Source organism: Choloepus didactylus, chromosome 22, assembly GCF_015220235.1.
Source record: "Choloepus didactylus isolate mChoDid1 chromosome 22, mChoDid1.pri, whole genome shotgun sequence".
Classification (NCBI taxonomy): domain Eukaryota; kingdom Metazoa; phylum Chordata; class Mammalia; order Pilosa; family Megalonychidae; genus Choloepus; species Choloepus didactylus.
Window position 1 is genome coordinate 44654396 of NC_051328.1, and position 22053 is coordinate 44676448.

The following is a 22053-nucleotide window of genomic DNA, read 5'->3' on the forward strand; positions in this document are numbered from 1 at the left end:
AAATAATTTTGCTGCCCTATTTCATCAATCCTAAATGCACTTTTTTTTCCCCACAGTTTTACATCTCTTGAAATTGGGATGTGTCTTATAATTGATGGCATATCATGGTTTAATTGGCAGAGTTTTTCTTTAACAGTGGTATGTAAAATATTGGTGCATATTATAAGCGACAGCATCTTAGTCAATGAAATATGGTATTAATCATGGTGAATTTATATTCCTAATTTCTGTTTTCGGATTATTCTGAATATAACCAAATTGAGATTAAAAAATTTTCAAAGTCTGAACAAAATCTTTCTAATACATCATGAACAAACAGTTTTGAGACAAATTAATTTTGTAAAAAATGGTTAATCAATTCTATTTTTATATAAAACACATGGGAGAAACCTAGCCAATCAACACACAATTGCTGCCACGTGAAAAGGTACTTTTATCAAACTTTGAATCTAAGAACATAAAATGTTTCTTTAGCATTTCTACAGTAATTGTCTATGCTCTTCCATTTAACTGGTTTAAAAATTCCACATATCCCCATTATTTCTTCTGTCCCAGTTACAGTACAATGACAGGGAGGAAGAGGGTTGGTTAAAACAACTCTCTAAGCAGTTTTCTGCTGTCCCTTCTTTCCAATCAGAGATTTGTGGATGTGAGGGATCACACCACCTCCAGCTATGGTAGCCTTGATAAGAGAATCCAACTCTTCATCACCACGGATTGCAAGCTGCAAGTGACGTGGAGTGATACGCTTTACTTTGAGATCCTTAGAAGCATTACCTGCCAGCTCCAGCACCTCAGCAGTGAGATACTCCAGAATTGCAGCACTATGCACTGCAGCAGTGGCACCAACCCTCCCATGGCTTGTAGTACGAGTCTTCAAGTGTCTGTGGATACGGCCCACTGGAAACTGGAGTCCAGCTCTTTGTGAGCGAGATACTGCCTTAGCCTTGGCCTTTCCACTGTCTTTTCCAGCTTTGCCTCCAGCCATTGTCTCGGCGCTGCTCCCGGGGCCCTGCGCCGCTTCCACCCGTGGGCTCTGACCCGGCGCCGAAGCCGCTTCACTCGGCCGCGCGCGCAGCACCTGCTCCCCCTCCGGAGCCGCCGCCGCCGCCGCCGCCGTTATCGCAGCCCCAACCGCTGCTGGCGCCCTCTATCATTTATTTTTGCTTTAATCCTTGTTATTTCTTTTCTTCTACTTGCTTAGGAATAGTTTGCTGTTCATTTTCTAGCTTCTTCAGTTGTCCCATTAGTTCTTTGATTTTAGTTCTTTATTCCTTTTTAATGTATGCATTTAGAGCTATAAATTTCCCCCTCAATACTGCCTTTGTTACATCCTGTAAGTTTTGATATCTTGTGTTCTCATTTTCATCCATCTCTAGATATTTAGCAATTTCTTCTTTGACCCACTGATTGTTTAGTAGTGTGTTGTTTGACCTCCAGATATTTGTGAGTGTTCTAGATCTTTGATGGTTATTGACTTCTTGTTGTATTCCATTATGATCAGAGGATGTGCTTTGAATGATTTCAATCTTTTAAAATTTATTGAGGCTTGTTTTATGCCCCAGCATATGATCTATCCTGGAGAAAGTTCCATGAGCACTAGAGAGGAATGTATATTATGGTAATTTGGGATGTAATGCTCTTTATATGTCTGTTAAGTGTAATTCATTTATCACATTGTTTAGATTTTTAATTTCCTTATTGGTCCTCTGGTTGATCTATCTAAAGGAGAAAGTGATGTATTGAAGTGTCCCACAATTACAGTGGAAACATCTATTGCTTCCATCAGTTTTGCCAATGTTTCTCTCATGTACTTTGGGGCACCTTGATTGGGTGCATAGACATTTATGATTATTGTTTCTTCTTGTTAAATTGTCCCTTTTATTAGTATATAGTAACCTTCTTTGTCTCTTATGACATCCTTGCATTTAAAGTCTATTTTATCTGAGACTAATATTGCTACCCCTACTTTCTTTTGCCTGTAGTTTGCATGGAATATTTTTTCCATCCTTTCACTTTCAATTTCTTCATGTCTCTGGGTCTGAGTCTCTTGCATGCAACATATTGATGGTTCATATTTTAAAATCCATTCATCCAATCTTTATCTTTTAATTGGGGAGTTTAATCCATTCACATTTAATGTTATTACTGTGGAAGCAGTTCTTGAATCAGCCATCTTATCCTTTGGTCTTTATTTGTTGGATGTATGTTTTCTTCTATTTCCTTTAAGGTACTGTTCTAGTTTTCTAATGCTGCCAGGATGGAAAACACCAGAAATGGACTGGCTTTTATAAAGGGAGTTTATTTGGTTACAAAGTTACAATCTCAAGGCCGTAAAGTGTCCAAGATGAGTCATCAACAATCGGGTACCTTCACTGGAGGATGGCCAACGGTGTCCGGAAAACCTCTGTTAGCTGGGAAGGACGTGGCTGGCTTCTGCTCCAAGGTTCTGGTTTCAAAATGGCTTTCTCGCAGGATGTTCCTCTCTAGGCTGTAGTTCCCCAAAAATGTCACTCTTACTTGCTCATGGTGCATCTGTCCTCTTTTAGCCTCTCGGGAGCAAGAGTCTGCTTTCAATGGCCATCTTCAAACTTTCTCATCTGCAGCCACTCTCTCAGCTTCTGTACATTTTTCAAAGTGTCCCTCTTGGCTGTAGCAAGCTCGCTCCTTCTGTCTGAGCTTATATACTTCTCCAATAATCAAGGCCCATGCTGAATGTGTGGGGCCACACCTCCAGGGAAATTATCTCATCAGAGTTATCACCTACAGTTGGGTGGGTCACTTCTCCATGGAAACACTCAAAGGATTCCAATCTAATCAGCACTAAAATGTCTGCCCCACAAGATTGCATCAAAGAATATGGCTTTTTCTGGGGGGCATAATACATTCAAACCAGCACAGTTACCCTTAGTAAAACTCTTCAATTCTGTGCCCTTCTCCAAACATTTCTCTTTTTTTCTGAGCCAGTAGAGCTCCTTTTATTATTTCTTGTAGGACGGGTCTCTTGTTAGCAAATTCTCTCAGCATTTATTGTCTATGAAAATTTTAAGCTCTCCCTCAAATTTGAAGGAGAGTTTTGCTGGATAAAGAATTCTTGGCTGGCAGTTTTTCTCTTTCACAATTTTAAATATGTCATTCCACTACCTTCTTGCCTCCATGGTGGCCACTGTGTAGTCACTACTTTGTCTTATGTTGTTTCCCTTGTATATGGTGAATCAATTCTCTTGTTGCTTTCAGAATCTTCTCTTCTTCAGCATTTGACAATCTGATTAGAATGTGTCTCAGAGTGGGTTTATTTGGATTTATTCTATTTGGAGTTCACTGGGCATCTATGATTTGTGTATTTAAGTCATTTATATGGGTTGGGAAGTTTTTCCCAACAATGTCTTTGAATCCTCTTCCTAGCCCTTTACTTTTCTCTTCCCCTTATGGAATGCTGATGATTTTATATTGTTGTGCTTCATGTTGTCCATCATTTCCCTGAGTTCTACTTCAAGTTTTTCATTTTTTTCCACCATTCATTCTTTCATGCTTTCGCTTTCCATCATGCTAGCTTTCAGTTCAAATCTGGTGTTATGTGTCTCAAGAATCTTTTTAATTTGATCAATAGAATCTTTTATTTCCATAAGATCTGCCTACTTTTAATTTAATCTTGCAAATTCTTTTTTTGTTCTTCTAGGGTCTTCTTCATGTCCTTTATATCTTGAGCCATGATATTGATGTTTGTAAGTACTTCTTTGACTAATTGCTCCAAATTCTGTGTCTCCTCTGCCTTTTTAACTTGGGTGTTTGGATTATCTATATCTTCTGGTTTCTTCATATGCATTATAATTTTCTGTTCTTTTTGGCATCTTGGCATTTGCTTACCCTGATAGGGTTTTTTTTTTTTTTTTTCTATGTAGACTGATTTGAACACTTATCTATAATTTGACAGAGCTACAGCTTGGTGGAGTGCACTTTTCCCTGACCTATCAGCAGATGGCACTCCTGAGCCACCTCTTACCCTCAAGCCAGTTCTCCCTAACTTCACCTGTGCACAAAGTGAGGCCCCAAACCATGTGGAGGACCAATCAGTGCACCAATTTTCCATGTGCAGCGCGGTCGCAGTTGATTCGTCTGAGGGGGGGGTGGCGGCCGGTTGCTAAATCCTAAGCTCTCAGGATTGCTCGGAGGGTACCGGCGGCGGGGGCTCTTTCCCGGAGGCGAAGGCGAGGCGGGGGACTTGGTCAGGTCCCCGGCGGGGGGCGTGCAAAGTATGGAGGGCGGCGAAAAAGGAACAGGCGGGACACGGTTCTTTTAGGGTGAAGAAACCAAGAGACAGAGAGTTTATTGGGGGAGAGTACAAGCTTATATCGGGCATTTAGAGGGCGGGGTAGCTGTAGAGGTTGAAGGCTTGGATTGGTTCTGAGAGGGCGCGGAGGTTGATTGAAAAGGGGCGAGAGTTGCTCCGGTAACGGTGTCTGGCAACAATGTATGCTCACTGGTGGTGATGGGAGTTGCACTGGCAACGGGGAGTGTCCGGGCAAGATAAGGGGGTGGGGAAAAGGCGGTTCCCTCCGGCAAGCCTCCCCTAACAGTGGTATTTTGGGTGAGGAAATGGGGCCTGCCTCCGGCCTCACTTTCCCAGGCCTGGGGGGCTGTGGAGGGCGCTGTCACCCGTACCCACTACCCTCCCCAGGGGCTGATCAGGTCCCCCAGCCCAGGCCCGCCAAGTTGAAGCACGTAATCAGTGTCCCGCATTTCCCCCTTCTTTTCTAATTAAAGGAAAAAGCTTACCGGAGAGGTCCGCTAAGGGATGAGGGAAGGGGGAGGTCGGGGAGGGGAAAAGGGGTTGACGGTGGCTCAGCGAGGCTGGAGCTCGACGTTGGTGTGGCGCCCGGGCGCTCGACAGGGGCCTTGCTGCTTGCGGGATGGACGAGGGTGGGGGGTTTAAAGTTGGAGGTTCAGAGAAGCTGGAGCTCGAGGTTGGTGCGATGTTCAGGCGATCAAGAAGGGCCTCGCGGTCGGCGGGTTGACCGGTGGCGGTGAGGTCGCGGAGGGTTGGTTGTCATCTCGGAGTAGGGAGCGTCAGAGGTGGCGAGTCGCTGGTACTGGACTTGCACGAACGAGGAAAAAATAGCATCCATTTGTTTCCTTACAAGCTGGACAATTCTGCGGATAATGCAGGGTCCTAAGGTGAGAGCTAGAATAATCATTAGTAGGGGGCCGAGGAGAGGGAGGAGGTATGGGAGGAGGGGGGTAAAGATGTGGGACCAATAGCTGGTGGCTTCACGGTCTTTTTTGCGTTGTTCCAGTCCCTCTCGGACCTTTTTTAGGCTGTCCTCAGCGAGACCTGTGGAATTGGCATATACACAGCACTCTTCTCCTAGGGCGGCGCAGAGGCCTCCTTCTTTGAGGAGGAGAAGGTCGAGACCTCGGCGGTTTTGGAGTACGACCTCAGAGAGGGAATTGACAGAATTTTTAAGATGGGAAATAGTGTCTTGTAGGTGACGAATGTCCTCGTCAACAGCCGCCCGGAGGTGAGTTAGGGCGGAGCCTTGACTGGCTAATGCAGCGATTCCGGTGCCAGCGCCTGCAAGACCTAGGAGGGAGGCAATCGTGAGGACGGTGATGGGTTCTCGCTTTTGCTGAGTGGCAGGAACTGCAGTTCTTTCCAGGCGGAGGAAGAAGTCTTCCTCACTGTGGTATAGGACCCTAGGGATAAGGGCAATTAGGAGGCAAGTTTCATTAGTTGTATTGAGGGTTTGCACGTTAAGGCAGGGGGTAAGTCCTGTAGAGGAGCAGAGCCATTGGGAGGAGTTATGAGGAATGAGAAATTTTGCAGAGCTGCTGGGAGGTGAGTAGCTGGCACAGGCAGTGAGGCTGGGAGAGTTACTTGAGCGAGGGCGGATGCACTTTCCTGTAAAGGAGACTGAATGAAAGGTTAGGGGGACGGCAGAGGTATTCCAATTACATTTCGAGGGGCTGTCCTCTGTGTTTTCCGAAAAGGAGAGGTTGGAGGCAACTGGCTCATACAGGGGGGAGGAAGTGGAGAGGCAAAGCCAACAAGAGGAGGTAAGATTGGGGTTGGAGGAATTCACTGAGGTGAAGGCCGCTTGGATAAGGCCGAGGAGGGGAGAGGAGTAACGGGCGGGGGGCGGACGAGGTTGGGGTGGTGGTGTTGGCAACGCGCCGTTTGCAGCTGAGGTGCGGCTGGTTGGAGCTGAGGTGCGGCTGGAGAGCTGTGGAAAAAGGGGGTTAATGACTTGGTTGGGACCTATGGCAGAGGGTTTTTTTTATGAATAATAAACACTGGCGAATTATAGGGACTAGTAGAAGGCTCTATGTGGCCAGCGTCCAATTGTTCTTGGACAAGGGCTTGGAGTGTTACTAATTTATGCGTGGGAAGGGGCCACTGCTCCACCCATATAGGTTCCTCAGTATCCCACTGCAGAGGAACGGGCGCTGGAGGTGTTAAACGAGCAGTGGCGCACATTATTGGGGGGGGCTGCGTGGTAAGCACTGCCCCAGAGGCGGCGAGGATGTCACGGCCCCATAAAATTTGGTCTATGGTGTGTAGAAATAACGGGCGGAAGGTGCCTGAGTGGCCCTCTTCATCCTCCCACTTAATGGGCCCTATGGCCTGAAGAGAGGTGGAGGTACCAGTGGCTCCCACTACTGAGGGACCATCGAGAACCATGCACATGGTGGCATACTGAGCGGGCATGCAAGAGACCTCTGCCCCTGAATCGAGCGTGCCCGTGTACCATTGCCCCTCTATTCTTAACTTACGAGTAGGCTTTTCTGGAGTGATAGGGACTGTCCAGAGAAGCGTTTTACTGCCGGTGAAGTGATTAGTTTTATTAGAACCGGCCGGCACGCTGCCTCTTAGGGGCGGGGCTGAGGCTTGCCCCGCTTCGAGTTTAAAGCTTGCTCAGTGCCTTGGCGCTGACTGCCGTCAGGGCACCAGGGATAGCAGAGGTTTTTTAAGCTATCCTTGCTAAGATCTCTGGGGCTGCTCTTGCAATCGCGCGCCCAGTGATAGCCACGCTGGCAGCGTGGGCAAGGAGTGGGAGGGGGGCGCCCATTGCGCTGCATGAAAGGCGGGCGGTTGACTTCTGCATTGGGGCACTCCCGGGCAAAATGACCACTCTGCCCGCACTTAAAACAACCGGTGGTGGCGGCTAAGGCGGCAGTGACAGCGCCAGAGACAGCCTGGGGTAGGGACGCGGCAGCTGGGTCAAAGGCGCTGCAGGCGAGTACCCAATCGTATAGGCTTTTCTCCCGCAAGGGAAGAATAGCCTGCTTGCAAGGGGGATTGGCTCCCTCGAGAATGAGTTCTCGAGCGAGAGCCAGTTGGGCCTGGGGATCATTAACCTTTCGAGCGCAGGTTTCTTCAACCCTAGAGACAAAGGTGGCAAAAGGCTCATTTGGCTCCTGGAGGAGCTTGGTGAATTTAGTAGGCCGACAGGCGGAACAGTTGGCAAAAGCTCGTAAGGCGATTCCCCGAAGGATAGGCCAAAAGGTGGCAGGCGCATTAATATAGGCGGATGCATTTATAAACGCTCCCGTGCCCAAGTAGGCTTCGGGGTGATGATAGACTCCAGTGGCTGCGTCTTGCTCACTTTGCTTAGCTGCTTCTGCCTGGAAGTGAGCACGCCAATCAACAAACTGGCCGGGGTTAAGAATGGTACGGGCAAGCGAGGCCCAGTCTTGGGGGAGGCAAAAGTTCATGGCGATATCCTGTAGTAATTGGGAAGCGTATGGGCTACCTAACCCGTCTTCCTTGACGGCCCTGCGAAGCTGCTTGATAGTATCAGAGTCAATGGGATACCAGTCATACGGTTTCTGTGGTGTGGGGGTAAGGTTAAGAGGAAAGCAGCGAAAAGCACGAGAGAAAGGAGGACGCGCTTGCAGAGGGCTTGGCGCGGGAGTGGGGGTAGGGGGAGCGTTGCCCCAAAGGTTGCCTTGAGGTGTAGGAGGCAGCCAGGGGTTGTTAGTCGGCGGGGTGGGAGGAGCGGCGGCAGCTGCCGGTAGCGGCTCCGAGGGGGAGCTCGCCGAAGGGGGAGGCGGAAATGGGAGGCCCCAAGCGTCGCAAGACGGCGGCGCGGTGGGAGTGGCTAAGGCATAAGATGGTGGACTAGCTCCGCCCTGTGAAAGGGCGGGGTAAAGTGCATGCGGTTTCCGGCCCAGCTTAGGGCTGACGTCATCGCCGGAGCACTTCCTCCCCTCGATGGAAGAAGAAGGAGGAAGTTCGCCATCTTGGCGAGGCTCAGTGTTATTTTGTTTTTTGGGAGTCACTTCGAGCGCGTTGTTAATTTGCTCGACTAAGGACTCTGTGTCCGAATCGTGGTCTACATTAGTATCGCTGTCTGAATCTGTAGACTGGGTTGATAGGGCCTCCTTGGATTTAATGGGGCCTCGATCAGGGGGGAGGGAGCCTTGAAGGCAGGAGCGGACGGTTATTAAGGTGGGGAGCAAGCCGGGAGGGAAGCGCTTGCTCTCATGTTCCATGGCGTTGGTGACCCGATCAATAAGGCGATCATAAGTAACAGGGTCCCAAAGATGGCAAGTGGTGAGCCATGGGTTAAAGGGCAGCAGGAGGTCCCAGTATACCTGCAGCTGCCGGACAGACACTTTACAGCGATGTGTGTCTAGGAGACCCGCCAGAGCGCGAACTTGGGGTGCTTGTCGTGCAGATAGACGATTACCCATAGCGGAGGGAGAAAAGAAAAAGGGAGGTTGATTATTGAGTAAAGAAAATGAGGTAAATCGTGGCCGCGAGGCTGAAAGAGATGGTGAGAATAGAAGGCAGGACCCTCTAGTAGCGAGAGCAGTTTGGGGGTGCGGTTGCAAAGAGGCACACCGCGCTAAACAAAGAAACAAAGACACAGAGGACCACAGCAAAGTAATGGAGGGGAAGAGGGAAAGCTACTGGAGGAAGAGTGTTAGGAGGAATGGGGGGGATATAGGAAGAGAAGACGAAAGGTAGTCGGGGGCAAGAGTTAGGTTAATGCGGGAAAGGAAGAGCGGCCCGGGCGCGGAGCGGCGTGGGAGAGGCGGCTCCAGACGTGGAGCGGCGAGGGAGAGGCGGCTCCGCGGGGCGGCGAGGGAGAGGCGGCCCTTACTTTGCAGGCGAGGAGAAGGGGAGCTGGAGAGGCGTCCGGGCGAGCGGGTGGTTTTACTGGACCGCTGCGTGGAGAGGACTTTTAATTCCAGGTGCCCCACGTTGGGCGCCAGTTGCGGTCGCAGTTGATTCGTCTGGGGGGGGGGTGGCGGCCGGTTGCTAAATCCTAAGCTCTCAGGATTGCTCGGAGGGTACCGGCGGCGGGGGCTCTTTCCCGGAGGCGAAGGCGAGGCGGGGGACTTGGCCAGGTCCCCGGCGGGGGGCGTGCAAAGTATGGAGGGCGGTGAAAAAGGAACAGGCGGGACACGGTTCTTTTAGGGTGAAGAAACCAAGAGACAGAGAGTTTATTGGGGGAGAGTACAAGCTTATATCGGGCATTTAGAGGGCGGGGTAGCTGTAGAGGTTAAAGGCTTGGATTGGTTCTGAGAGGGCGCGGAGGTTGATTGAAAAGGGGCGAGAGTTGCTCCGGTAACGGTGTCTGGCAACAATGTATGCTCACTGGTGGTGATGGGAGTTGCACTGGCAACGGGGAGTGTCCGGGCAAGATAAGGGGGTGGGGAAAAGGCGGTTCCCTCCGGCAAGCCTCCCCTAACAGTGGTATTTTGGGTGAGGAAATGGGGCCTGCCTCTGGCCTCACTTTCCCAGGCCTGGGGGGCTGTGGAGGGCGCTGTCACCCGTACCCACTACCCTCCCCAGGGGCTGATCAGGTCCCCCAGCCCAGGCCCGCCAAGTTGAAGCACGTAATCAGTGTCCCGCAGTGCAGTAGGGACCACCAGCCCTGTGGGTGGGGGCAGGCCCTATACAGTTTGCAAGGAGACTGCTTCAGGACACAGTGATCCCAGCCTTTCCCAGAGCTGCAGGTGGCATGCCCCGGGGCTGCAGATCTTTGGTCTCCCTCTCCAGTTCAAATGCCCCACTGTTCCTCTCTGCAGGATGCCCATGGGTCCCTGGGATTGAGGGAGGGTTCCTGGCACTTCCTTGCAGCACCCCTGCCTCTAGGCCGTGCACACCGTGGGCTGCTGTGGAGGAAGGGTGGATGCCATTGCAAGCCCTCCAAACACCAAATTCCCTCAAGGAGGCTTTCAGTCATGGTGCTAGTTTTCCAGCCAGCTGCAGAGACGGCTGCACAGTGCATAGAAAACTGCCTCCTTCCACTCTCGTCTGCTTGCTGAAGTGGCCTGTCCCTGGCATGAGAATCTTGGTCATGGTCCTGCTCAGCTGTGGCTTAGTTGCCCATTCCCCGGCAGCTTTCTGGGTCAAAAACTCGCCCATCTCCAAACACAGCCTCTCAGTTTCTCCAAGTACAGTCACTATGGTTGTAGGAGTCCCTGCCCTGCTGGTGTAACCCTGGGGCTGCTGTTCTGGAGCATGTTCTGTCCTTTATCTAGTGTTTTTCATTGAGGAAACTTTTGCTCTGTCTCTCCTAATCTGCCATCAGAGGCATTTTTCTGTTGACATCAGGTAAAGAAATCTCTAACCCTGCCATACAGAACATCGCATAGAGGCATAAAGCAATGGGTGTTCTCTGAATAGCTAGTGACAAGTAGTTGGTTATTTTCTCAGAACAGAAACTCCAGCCACCACAACCCAGTCAGGACCAGTGCTGCCAACCTCGGTTGTCATGGGCCGAGCGAGAATTCAGCTCTTCCCCTCTTGCATCCACCACCACACCACTTCCTGGTCATGACTTCTTACATACAACACCAAAAGCACAATCCATGAAAGAAAAATACTGACAAGTTGGACTTCATTAGGAAGCATTAAGAAGACAATTAGAATTTGCAAATGACAAATTATGGAGAAAGATGGACTTGAACTGGGGGAAACGGCATTTGGAGAGTCCTGTGCAAAAGCCAGAGAGACGGGCTTAGACAAGGTTGGGGTGGGTATGAGGTGAAACCAACAGCAGTATTCAGAGGGCCTGACCTGCCTTTGAAATTTCCAATCTTCTATCCCCTTGCATCCTGGTTAGCATGGCTCAGGGGCATTTCAGTCCAAGAGTCCTTTCTAACCCCCTTCTCCACACCCCCTTCTTGACTCTGTCTTCTCAGAGAGACTTCAGCTAATTTCATTCTTGTTCCCGCTGGGGTAGGCCCAGGGAGGCCTGATTTCCTCCCTCCCCTGAGCTTCCTTCCTTTTCTTCTCTGGCCTCACAGTCCTTTCCTTGGGCCTATGAGTTGGGATTGACAGAGGGGGTCAGAGGCAGAGAGAGTGGGGAGGAGAAGAGGGGAAGAGCAGGGAGCTGGGGACAAAGGGATTCAGATAACCCCTGTGTGTGCAGTGGACTGGGAGCTGGAGAGGCCACCTATTTGCAGGAACCACAGTCTCTGTGGATCCCACCTTGCAAGCCAGCCAGACTGCTGCTTTCTGGGGCACCTGGCTGCTGAAGAAAGAGGAGGAGAAGGTAGGTGGGGAAAGCTGCATGTAGCCTTGGAGACTAGTGCCTGCCAAGCAGAGAAGGAAATGGCCCTTGTGGGAGCCCGGCCAGTGAGTCACCAGAACCAGGGTTAGGTTATTACCCCAGCACTGGAGCTGAGGGGCAGTGACTGGTGCCTGGCACACCTGAACTCAACCCTAACCCCACCCCTGCCCGAGTTCACTTATGGGTTCTGGGATCCAGTAGCCTGGGGAAACTCTTCCTTAATTTTGGAGAATCTGAGTCACTGAGGTCTTGGAATGGGAATGCCAGGTGGGTGGCTGAGGAGCTTAACCCAGGATGCCGAGATGCCATGCTGGGAAGGGTGTGGCCAGGGGCCTTCGGTTCAGAACTAAGGTGACCTAGGGCAGGGCTCTGAGGACTGCTGGCAACACTGAAAACTGTTAGAGATGGGCTGGGGATGGTGTGGTTAAGGGGTTCTGGGGCTGGAGTGCAGAGATGGAGCCCCAAGAGAGACCAAGGTGCAGAGGTAGAAGGAAAAGCAGGAGGCAGGGAGCATTGGGGGGTGGGTTGGTGGCAGCAGAGGGTCCATTGGGAGAGGCTGCACCTCCCAGGGGACAGGGGTCTCCTTGCCTGAGATGACTCTCAAATCTAAACTTCTCTCCCTGGCCCAGGAGTCACTTCTCCAATATTTTAACCAAATTGACTGTAGACGTACGCCCTTTAAGGGGTCAAATTACTGTGGAAACCTGGGCAGAGAGAGGGAGTTCTCTGTGCTTGTCATGACTCTGCAGCCATCACTGCTGGGGTATGTGTGAGGCATATGGCTTGGGCTGCAGCTGTCTGGAGGCAAAATTTATTAGCAGAAACAGCAAAAACCAAATATAAACAGAAAACAGCAAACAAACCCAAACAGAAACAAAAAGGGAGAGGGTTTATGTGGGAAAGAAAACTTTGATGCCACAATCCAGTGATCACTTAAGGAACCCTCCTTGTTTATCTAATTTATCCCTTCTCATGAAAGCAGAGTTTGTCTAACAAGTTATTTCCACTCTCTTTATAGTTTTGAGTGTAGTCTTGCTCTGAAGTCCCTCAGAGCTGGGATGGAGTGTGGTGGCCATATTTCATCCTCCAGTGGCTGTTGAGATGTGGTTTATTGCTAATGCCTCCCCCATCCTCCCTACAAACATAGGGCTTCTCCCCTGAGTGTGTCCTCTGGTGGATGGTGAGTTTTGAATTAACTCTAAAGCCTCGTCCACACTCCCTGCAAACATAGGGCTTCTCCCCTGTGTGTGTCCTCTGGTGGACGATGAGTGATGACTTATGACCAAAGCCTCGCCCACACTCCCTGCAAACATAGGGCTTCTCCCCTGTGTGTGTCCTCTGGTGGACGATGAGTGATGACTTACGACCAAAGCCTCGCCCACACTCCCTGCAAACATAGGGCTTCTCCCCTGTGTGTGTCCTCTGGTGGACAATGAGCGATGACTTACGACCAAAGCCTCGTCCACACTCCCTGCAAACATAGGGCTTCTCCCCTGTGTGTGTCCTCTGGTGGACAATGAGCGATGACTTATCACCAAAGCCTTGTCCACACTCCCTGCAAACATAGGGCTTCTCCCCTGTGTGTGTCCTCTGGTGGATGATGAGTGATGACTTATGACCAAAGCCTCGTCCACACTCCCTGCAAACATAGGGCTTCTCCCCTGTGTGTGTCCTCTGGTGTCTGTTGAGGTTTGGCTTTTGACCAAAGCCTCGCCCACACTCCCTGCAAACATAGGGCTTCTCCTCTGTGTGTGTCCTCTGGTGGGTTGTGAGGTTTGGCTTAACACTAAAGCCTTGTCCATACTCTCCACACTTGATTCTTGCAGTTTTTAAGATTCCTACTCCTACGAATAATCTCCTTGTTTCTTCAGGATTCATTTTCTGGTCTTGACTGGGCTCTATCTCCACTGTTCTCTTACCCTCCCTAGAACTTCTCATTTGTCCTTCGGGTGGGCTGCAGTAGGCCCTTGAAATCCCCATCTGCTTTGTGCTTTCAAACAAGGGTTTGGATCTTTTCTCTGTCTCTTGATCTTCTGCTTTATCACTGCAGTGGCATTGATCAGAATGCGGCTGGGGCTGCTGTTGATCCCCTGGCCTGGGGTCCTGTGGCTGGAGGTGCTTTCTTGCATATGTTACTGGGAAGATCTGAGAGGGGTGATTGAGTTGCACATGCTGGCTGAGGAATTTCTCAGTGGAGAAGGCCAGAGGGCAGGAGGGACATGGATGGATCTCTGGCTTTAGTCCTGCTGAAAGAGAAAGTTATTGGTCAGAGTAGGTGTGGGTAAGGTTGCTGGGGTGTTTGCCTTGTCTTGGGTAAGACCTGCCCATTAACTACGTTCAAGGTGTTAGCAATACAAGCTCTATCTCCCACGGGGTCTTCCTTTACAGGTCCATTATTGCATCCCAGTTTTATTCATTACATCTTCAGCCATGCAGAAAATGCCATCAAGGACCTTTTCTGCATATCAGCTGACTAGAGACCAAGTAGCACCACTGGCTGCTTCACTCCTTATGTAGCTGAGATTGCAGTGAGCAATTCCCCAGATACTAGTCTTCTAAGCCTCATGCCTTGCTGTGATAAGGTGTCTGCAGCTTTTTTTTCTATTTAGAGGTGATACTCTCGATGACTTGGAGAGATTCCTTAATGACTTTCCCTATGAGGGGAAGGGATCAACTGAGTTAGGATCCACTCAGCCTAGAGTCCCCAAACGTCCAGGCAATGTGGAATAGTGATTGAAGAACATCCATGAGTAATCTGAATTTGGGTCTCCCCACTCAAAATGAAGCATAAATTTGAGGACTGCTGTGTGCCAGGTCCTCGATCAGGAAATGGGTAAGAGAGAGTTGACACTGGCTCCTGTTGCTCCTACTTCATGACTTGCTTCTCTCCTAGTTTCCCACAAATCATAGAATGAAAATATCTTTCCATGGTCTCAGGCCTCACACCTTGTCCTCATGTATGATTTACTTCATTCACTCCTAGCCCAGTACAGATACAACAGGATATCGTCCTCCAGCGTACCCCAGACTTTCCACCCCTTTCCACTCCCCCTTGGCCAGCCCACCATGGTCTCCAGCTGGATGCTGAAGTAGCCTCTGAGTGGCTCCCACTACAGTCTTTTTGTAAACATTAAGCAAAGTGTCACTTCTGACTGAAAACTCACACTTGGAAACACCCCCCAGTTTCTTAGCTTGAGGCACAGACCCTCCATTTCCAGGCTTCTGTGTGTCTTTCTAACCTCAGCTCCTACCCTCTCTCCGTCCCTCACCAGACTTATCTGGCGTGGCCTCCTTGGTGCATGATACCTGCTGGTCTCTGTCCGTCTTCTTTTAAGCCTCTGCCCAAATGCATCTCCGGAGAGAGGTCTCCCTCAACCGTCCTTGCAGCAGCCACACTCCCCTCACTCTAATCCCTGTAACTGTTCCCTGGGTTGCTGCTCTTCATACACTCATGAAGACGGTACTTACACACGGCTGATGATATTACACACGTGTGCGCATGTGTGTAACATATGTATATATGTTAATTATCTCTTTCCTTCATTTGTGTCAGCTGCTTGAGAGCAGTTACTCTGTTCTTGTTCCATCTTTATTTTTAGTTCCTGAATACTATCTCACATGAAGTAAGAATTCACATGGTAATTAATTAAAGTAATGGATAACAATGTACTCAGATTATCTAGAAATATGGGAAATTAAGAAGAAACAGGCAAAAGGACCAGAAGAAACCTGCCTTGAGGGATCTGGTAGGTGCCTGAGAACTTGTGTTTTTCCTCTAAGCCTTTCAGCACTAATTCTGTTATATATCTTGTGCTTAAAGTATTAATAAATAAAATCAGAAAAAAATATAAAAATTGTTCCAATGAGTCAAAGCCATATCAAACAAATCATTAATTTCTGAACCATCTGACTTGAAATTTCACTGACTTGAGACTGGGTTTTTCTCTCCTTAAAAGTTGGCCCATGGAAATTTACAAGAAGGAGGCTTCTTTCTTTCCTTTTTAAAGAAAGGTGATGGTGCCCACCTTTTTCTGTCGTGAGCTCTTTCTTCCACTTGCTGCCCCACTTGATGCCGAGCTCCTGGCCATACTCGTCCCCATACCAGACCAGCAGCTCACAACCAGGCCTGATGGCCCGGCAGGTCCGGTAGAAGATCTGCCGGTGGTACTGAAAGGCCACCAGATTCTGCTCCTCATCATCCCGGGCGCAGTTCACATACCTGAAGTTGATGCAGAGCCAGGGAAGGAAAACAGTGGTGATGTGCCCCCACGTCCTGTGAGTTCTGGGTCCTGCTCCTACCTGATTTCAAGACCCTCCCTCTCTGATGCTGCCCCTCCTCTTCCCACTGTTCACAAGTTACGTGAATTCCCACCTCTAAGCCCTGTGTTTGTTGCTCGTCTGCCCAGAAAGCTCTTCTCCCCCTGCCCAGTTCCAGACTTGCCTCTGCACCCATCAGCCGCAAAATGCAGTGATCTCCAGCGACTCTAAACCCTGAATTTGTTTCTGTTTTGTGCTGCAGAGCTTGGTACTCAATCATGCATCCTGCTTCTAAGTTACTACACATCATTCAACACTTAGCCCAAGTCTATCTTCTTTCCAACCCCCTCACTTTACCTAAGGTACCTCACTGGCCTCCTCCAGATTTCCACAGAAATTTGGAAATCTCTTTGTCTTAGCACGATAATAGTTTTTCACAATCTGTATCCCCCTGATAAAATGAGACCCTTGAGGAGGGGTTGGGTCGTGCTGCACATATGCCTATGAGTAAACCATGGCACATTCCTACACAGCATCAGCACCCAGTTTAAATTCCAGATTTCCTGACCTCTCAGATTAAACGTCCCCAGTTTTAGGTTATCTTTCTGCATAGAAAACCTATACTATATTTTTTATCTTGTTTCTAAGTGTCTCGAGATATAAAAAAGTGTTGTATGGAGAGAAAAAAAGAACAGAGGATTTAAAAACCACTGAGGGAGGCATGCTGAGTAGGAAAGGGACCTGGGCTTGTGTATGACAAATTTTCTTCTGGGAGCCCAATAATCTGTTGTCCTTACCTCATCCAGTTGGCACAAGATTTATCCTTTCCATCCACATACTCATAGCAGTTTCTTCCCTTAGTGATCTGAGTTTCAGAAAAATAAGTTAAAGGCATTTTGGAGTAAAGATCAGAAGAATTAATTTACTCTACTGCCACCAATGCTGTTTCAGCCTGCAAGGGTTCATCAGTTCGCTACCACACGATATGCTCCTTTTCGCCATATACACGTCTGCCTCAATTTGTCAGGGTAGACACTTCTACTGCCACTTCTTTGTCTCGGTTAACACTCTGCTCCCACATTCTCCCTGATCTTTAGAGAGGGCTCCACGTTCATGCAAAGACTGCTCAGTGCACAGAGCTAACCACGTCATCCCCATGCATGTAGACGGCAATGTCCCATCAAAGGCAGGGAAGGGATGGGGGCAGCCAGAGGACAGGTGCTTCTCACCAGCCAGGAGTATCCGCTGTTGGTTGCCTCTTCATCTTCCGTCACCTGGCCCTCGTAAGGGCCAAAGTGCAGACCCAATGGCAGATCGGACGCTTCGTTCCATACCCCAAGTCCAGCCTCTGGGATGCCTGATGGTCCAATTCTCAGTCCAGGAGGCAGAGTGAGGGCTGAGCGATTGGGATGCCCCTTGTCCACTGCACTGTCCTTTACAAATATTGGGGGCCCATGAGCAGCACAGTTGTCAATGAAGAAATTTTGACACTTTTCACAGTCTGGAGGAGGAAAGCAGTTGAGATTAGGGGAAGGGCAGGATATGTGTAGGTTCCTGGACATAAAGAGCAGGTAGCGGGTAGAGCCCAGGGGCTCACATTAGTAAGCTTCAATTCTTTACTGCAAGTCACTACAGGAGGGAATGATTGGGGATGAAATGACAAGATGAAATTATTGTTCCAGAATATGACAATCTTCTCTGTGAGTGGGGGCAGGAGGGTCACTTACAGAGATAATCATCATCCTGGGGCTCGCTGACCTCCTCATACGCGGGGCCCTTTCTTTCTCGCAGGCTATACATCTTCACTTCAATCTCCTTTCTCCTGGGCTCTAAGGAGAGCAGATGAGTTTGGTGTGGTGTGGGAGTGCTAGTCCTTGTGTTGTCAAAAAAACCGTGAGATCGCCTCCCACCTACTCTGTTCCACCCTCTGTCCCATCACTGTTGGTTCAGAGAGACTAAGATACCACAACCACACTGACTACTGATGCCGAATTCAAGCTTGGATTCTGGCTTCTTCCATTATCAGGTTTAATTTCCCAAACTTTTTATTCAAAAAAGCATTCATTCAACTGTGGAACTGTAACCCATAACATTATTTGAAATTTGCTCTCTAACTACTTGTTAAATTGCACTTGGAAAGTTATCACATCTGTGTAAATATGCTATACTTCACAATAAAAAAAAAGGTGTTCATTCACACCGTTATTCATTCAGAAAACATTCGTTGCCTGCATATTACGTGTTTGGCATCGAGTGGAGGCCCAGGCATACAACACTGAAGAAGGTAAGGCCCTGAACATCACAGATTGATTTATTGGACATCTTGTACTTGTCAGTTCTTTTATATTCAATTTATTCAAGTTAAGCTTACCCCAGCTTAACCCAGGCCTGTTCAAAGTCCGTCCCACAAGCCCAGACCATACTTATGGACCTTTCTAGAGGAGCTCAAGGAACTAGTTCCCAAATTATTTTCTCTTACTCAGTTTTCGTCGAGTGTGCTGTCCAAAGGTACTTGCTTCTCCAGCAGGGGACACTGGCTTCTGGACCTGGTCTGAGTCAGTTGTGTTTGGCAACTTTGCTGTTCCTGATAATTCCTTCAAAATACATTCATTACTTGCTGGCTCCCTGAGCACTCCTTTTAATGAGAGTCACATATTAAAAGACAACACCCTTCTCTAGTGCTTTAGGACTTGTGCCGTGTTTACATGCATGACCTTAGCTGCTACTCCAACAGTTCTTGGAGGGACCTGGAGAATCTAAGGACCAGAGGGGAGATGACGGGCTAAGAAGTAGTGAATCCAGAACTGGAAGCCGTGTCTTCAGGCCCTGTTTTCAACTTGCTCTCAAATGTCTCCCTCTAAGTGTGAATAAGGTAGGGAGAAGTTTTGGGAAGAGCAGTTGGAGAACTGACAAGGTCTATGAAAGGAGGGAGTAAGTGAAAAATAGAAAGAGAAGTAGGCATTTGATGAGAGACAATGTAGAAAAGTACAGAGGGGACAAAACACATCTGGAAAATGAGGGTGATGGAGAAATGAAATTGGCAACAAAACAAAGAAATTTTTGGCATAAATGTATTTGTACAATGAAGAAAGTGTTGCTAAATGTTGCAAACTGCCATACCCTGGAAGGAATATTTGACTTTGGAATTACATTTGCTGGTTCCTCCTAAGGGGGTACATTAGCTTATTCTCTCAATGTCCCATTAAGTTTCCTTATCTATAAATGGGCATATGTCCAAACTGATAAGGTTATACTGAACCTTAAATGTAATAACGCTCATCAAAGGGTTTTGTGAGCTCTTGAATAAGTATAAATATGAGATTATTAATAATTTCTCTCACAGTCCTCAACTATCCCCAGTGTTGAAATCTATGTTACAGATATGAGCTTCAGCATTCCTTAAATTTTTTACACCTAATTTAATTTGCAAATGTAGAATCACTCATTCAGAAACCATTCATGGGGCGTTCAAGCACTCAGAACTGGGCCTGGGACTTTTGAGATGAATCTGACCCGCACGAGGCTCTCCAAGAGCTGGCAATGCAGAGGGCAGGCAGACTAAGCAAGTGATTCCAAAACACACAGATGAGTAATTGGAACCCAGAGGAGGGAACTGTTGCTTCCTCCTACAGGAATGAACATTTGGAATCAGTTTCAGAAGGAGGTGCTTTCACTGAATAACATGTGGCCAACATGAAGCCCTTAGGTCATTTTCTTATTTCTCAAACCTGAGGCTCATCAGGGATGGGGGCTATTTCCTCTGTCCTCCTTCAGCTGGGAACATCCACTGTGGAAACTGCCTTGTTATTTGCGCACAATGGAATGACAAGGGAAACCCACAAGGGTCTTGGAACATCTCTCACTTTAGCACAGCAAAGAAGAGCCGAGGTTTGGCTCACCAGGGGAACTACAGGGGAGACAGCCTGAACTTTATAAAACCATGTGACTTAATGAGCAAGTAATTTCCAGAAGGGGCTTTGGATTAGACTGTCCCACCACTGACACTCTGATCCCAGGGATATTGTTGAACATTTCTGTACCTCGGCTTCCTCATCTATAAAATGGTGATAGTACATAGTACCTACTTCCTAGGGTTGGGTTGTAAGTTTCCAGTAAATTTATTAATATAAAATGCTCAAAATAAAACCCAAAATGTTGTAAAAATAAAACAAGTGGTAGCTATTATTGTTGCTGATTTGGACACTGTGCTAAAGTGGTAAGCAGTTCTGAGGAAGGTCTTCTTGTCAGTAGGGTTTGGGAGACACTCACCTTCCGGTGTTTCGTCTGTTCTACTCTGAAGGTCACCCAAGGAGGTTTGACTAAAAAGTGAAGAGAGACCTGGTTGGTAAATGTTTCTGGACTCTGGAGATACTCATGTAGGAACACAGAACTTTGAACTGTAGATTGAAGTGACCAAGGATTACGTGAGGATTTGAAAATGGTTTCTGCAGTATCATTAATTAAGGCCTATGCTTCTACTGGGGCATCAAGTAATTATTTTCTTAAAACGTTAAAAAATATTCAGAGAAAAACTGATCTTTGCTCATCTTGTGTTCATAAGGTATATATTACACTTATTTCCAAAAAATTGGGTTGGCTGGGCTGGGGATTCCGAATCCTGGTTAAGACGTGTGATAAGCCAGAGGGATGTTTCTGTGAGGCTCCTTTCGCGACCTGAGCTTTGGAGAAACCAACGTTGGCCGTCAGGCCTCGTTCCAGAGCTGAGCACCCTGAGCTCCTTACACGGGGAGTTGCAGACCCAATCCCAGTGACTTTATTCTGCCAAGCCCTGCAGTCTCCTCTACAGATCGGACATAGTTTCATCTGCCTGACGCCGGCTCTGGTCAGTGAAGTGGACAAGGTCAGGGAGAGTAAGCAGCTTCTTCAAACCCTCTCCCAGGATCAAGGCAAAGCAACAGGTTCCATTTGGGAAAGAGAAACGTGCGGTGCGATTAAATAGATGCAAATCACGATGTAACTACATAGTATGTTAATCATTTCCTTTTCTAAGACATTTCATCTAAGAGGAACTGTTAGGAAACTAGCACTAGAAAGCTTTTAGGTGGGTTTACAGTCTAACTAAGGCTTACTTAACTGCCCTTGGTGAATTACCAATATTTAGCAGAAACAATGTCCTTTATGTAAAAGAGGGAGAGAGAGAGAGAGGGAGAGAATTTTTCAGCAGGTAGAACAGTATGGAGAATAATGCTGGAAAAACCCGTACACCCACTGTCATTCGCTGAGAGGCACAAGTGCTTCAGAAATTTTTCTCTTTCAAAATTCAAGAGCAAAAACAAAGAAGGAGAGAAAGAGCTAATCACGCCACGGCTAAGCCGCCCGCCTCCTCCCCAGGCCTGACGGCCGCCCGGAACGCGCGTGCTCCCGGGTCCAGACTCCGGCGCCCCCGGCCAGCGCGTCTGCTCGTGGCGCCCGTTGTCATTCCCGCGCCAGAGGCCCCCCGCAGCCCCGCGGCGCCCCCCGCAGCCCCAGCAGCGCCCCCCCGCCGCCCCCACCTCTCCCCCTCGCCCCCCCTCGCCGCCCCCCCTCGCCCCCCCCTCGCCCCCCTCGCCGCCCCCCCACCTCGCGGCCTGGGCGTCCAGTCTTCGTCCGAGTCCTCGGCGTCCTCCCGGGGCCGGAGGGGCGGCCTGCGGCGGCACATGAACGCCGGGCGAGGGGCCCTGAGGCCTGGAAAGAAGCGAACCCTTGTCCTCGACGGGAGAAGCCGAGGGAAGACGAGGGGCGCCGGCGGGCGGAGGAGCCCGGGGGGCCAGACGCGGCCAGGACGCGCCCCCGCCCGGCAGTGCCGCCCGCGGCCCCGCTACCTATGGCCACCAGCGCGTCGTGGTTCCTCTTCACGTTCCTGTGGCGGAGCTTCTCCCAGGCGCCCATCTCTGCCCACTCCTCCTTGGAGAAGTACACGGCGATGTCGCCGAACGCCCCTTCGGCCTAGAGAGGATGGCGGGGGCCGCCGAGGCGGAGCTCCGTCAGGGCCCCCGGCACGGGGCGCGGGGCTCCCCACACCCCCTGCTCGCCCCGGCCTCGGGCGCCCCTCCCCGCGGCTCTCACCCGGCGCCTCCGCCCTGCACCGCCCGTGGCCGGCTCGGGGCGCTCCGCGGGGCTCATGCTGCGGCGCCTGCGGGAGGGGAAGGCGCTGGGGGCCGAGGGGAGGGCGCGGTCTGCCGGCGCCAGCGGGGCCTCGGGGGTCTCAGGCCGAGATCGGGGGTCTGTGGGGTCGGTGGCGTCGGGGGCTTCTCGGGCTGAAGGACGG

The 22053-nt window shown here is 49.5% G+C and overlaps 2 protein-coding genes across 2 annotated transcripts; both read right to left on the reverse strand.

Annotated features, from left to right (window-relative positions):
* Positions 1-416: 416 nt before the first annotated feature.
* LOC119518745 (histone H2A.V-like) lies at positions 417-990 on the reverse strand. Its single transcript, XM_037816078.1, has one exon. The coding sequence runs from the start codon at positions 986-988 to the stop codon at positions 602-604; it is 387 nt and encodes a 128-aa protein (XP_037672006.1). The 5' UTR covers positions 989-990; the 3' UTR covers positions 417-601.
* An 11585-nt stretch (positions 991-12575) lies between these two features.
* Positions 12576-21908, reverse strand: PRDM7 (PR/SET domain 7). The gene is made up of 10 exons (XM_037815802.1): positions 21852-21908; positions 21608-21731; positions 21366-21470; positions 20051-20104; positions 18265-18417; positions 17513-17614; positions 17015-17286; positions 16583-16650; positions 15554-15747; positions 12576-13771 (listed from the first exon to the last, which is right to left on the reverse strand). The coding sequence occupies exons 1-10, from the start codon at positions 21906-21908 to the stop codon at positions 12576-12578; spliced, it is 2325 nt and encodes a 774-aa protein (XP_037671730.1).
* Between the last annotated feature and the right edge of the window lie 145 nt (positions 21909-22053).

Coding starts and splice junctions, on each gene's coding strand:
- LOC119518745 (XM_037816078.1), bottom strand. CDS start 988: ATGGCTGGAGGCAAAGCTGGAAAAGACAGTGGAAAGGCCAAGGCTAAG.
- PRDM7 (XM_037815802.1), bottom strand. CDS start 21,908: ATGAGCCCCGCGGAGCGCCCCGAGCCGGCCACGGGCGGTGCAGGGCGG. Junction 17,615..18,264: donor GCACACTCGACGAAAACTGA/GTAAGAGAAAAT, acceptor TGCTCTCCTTAG/AGCCCAGGAGAAAGGAGATT. Junction 16,651..17,014: donor ACAGCGGATACTCCTGGCTG/GTGAGAAGCACC, acceptor TCTGAAACTCAG/ATCACTAAGGGAAGAAACTG.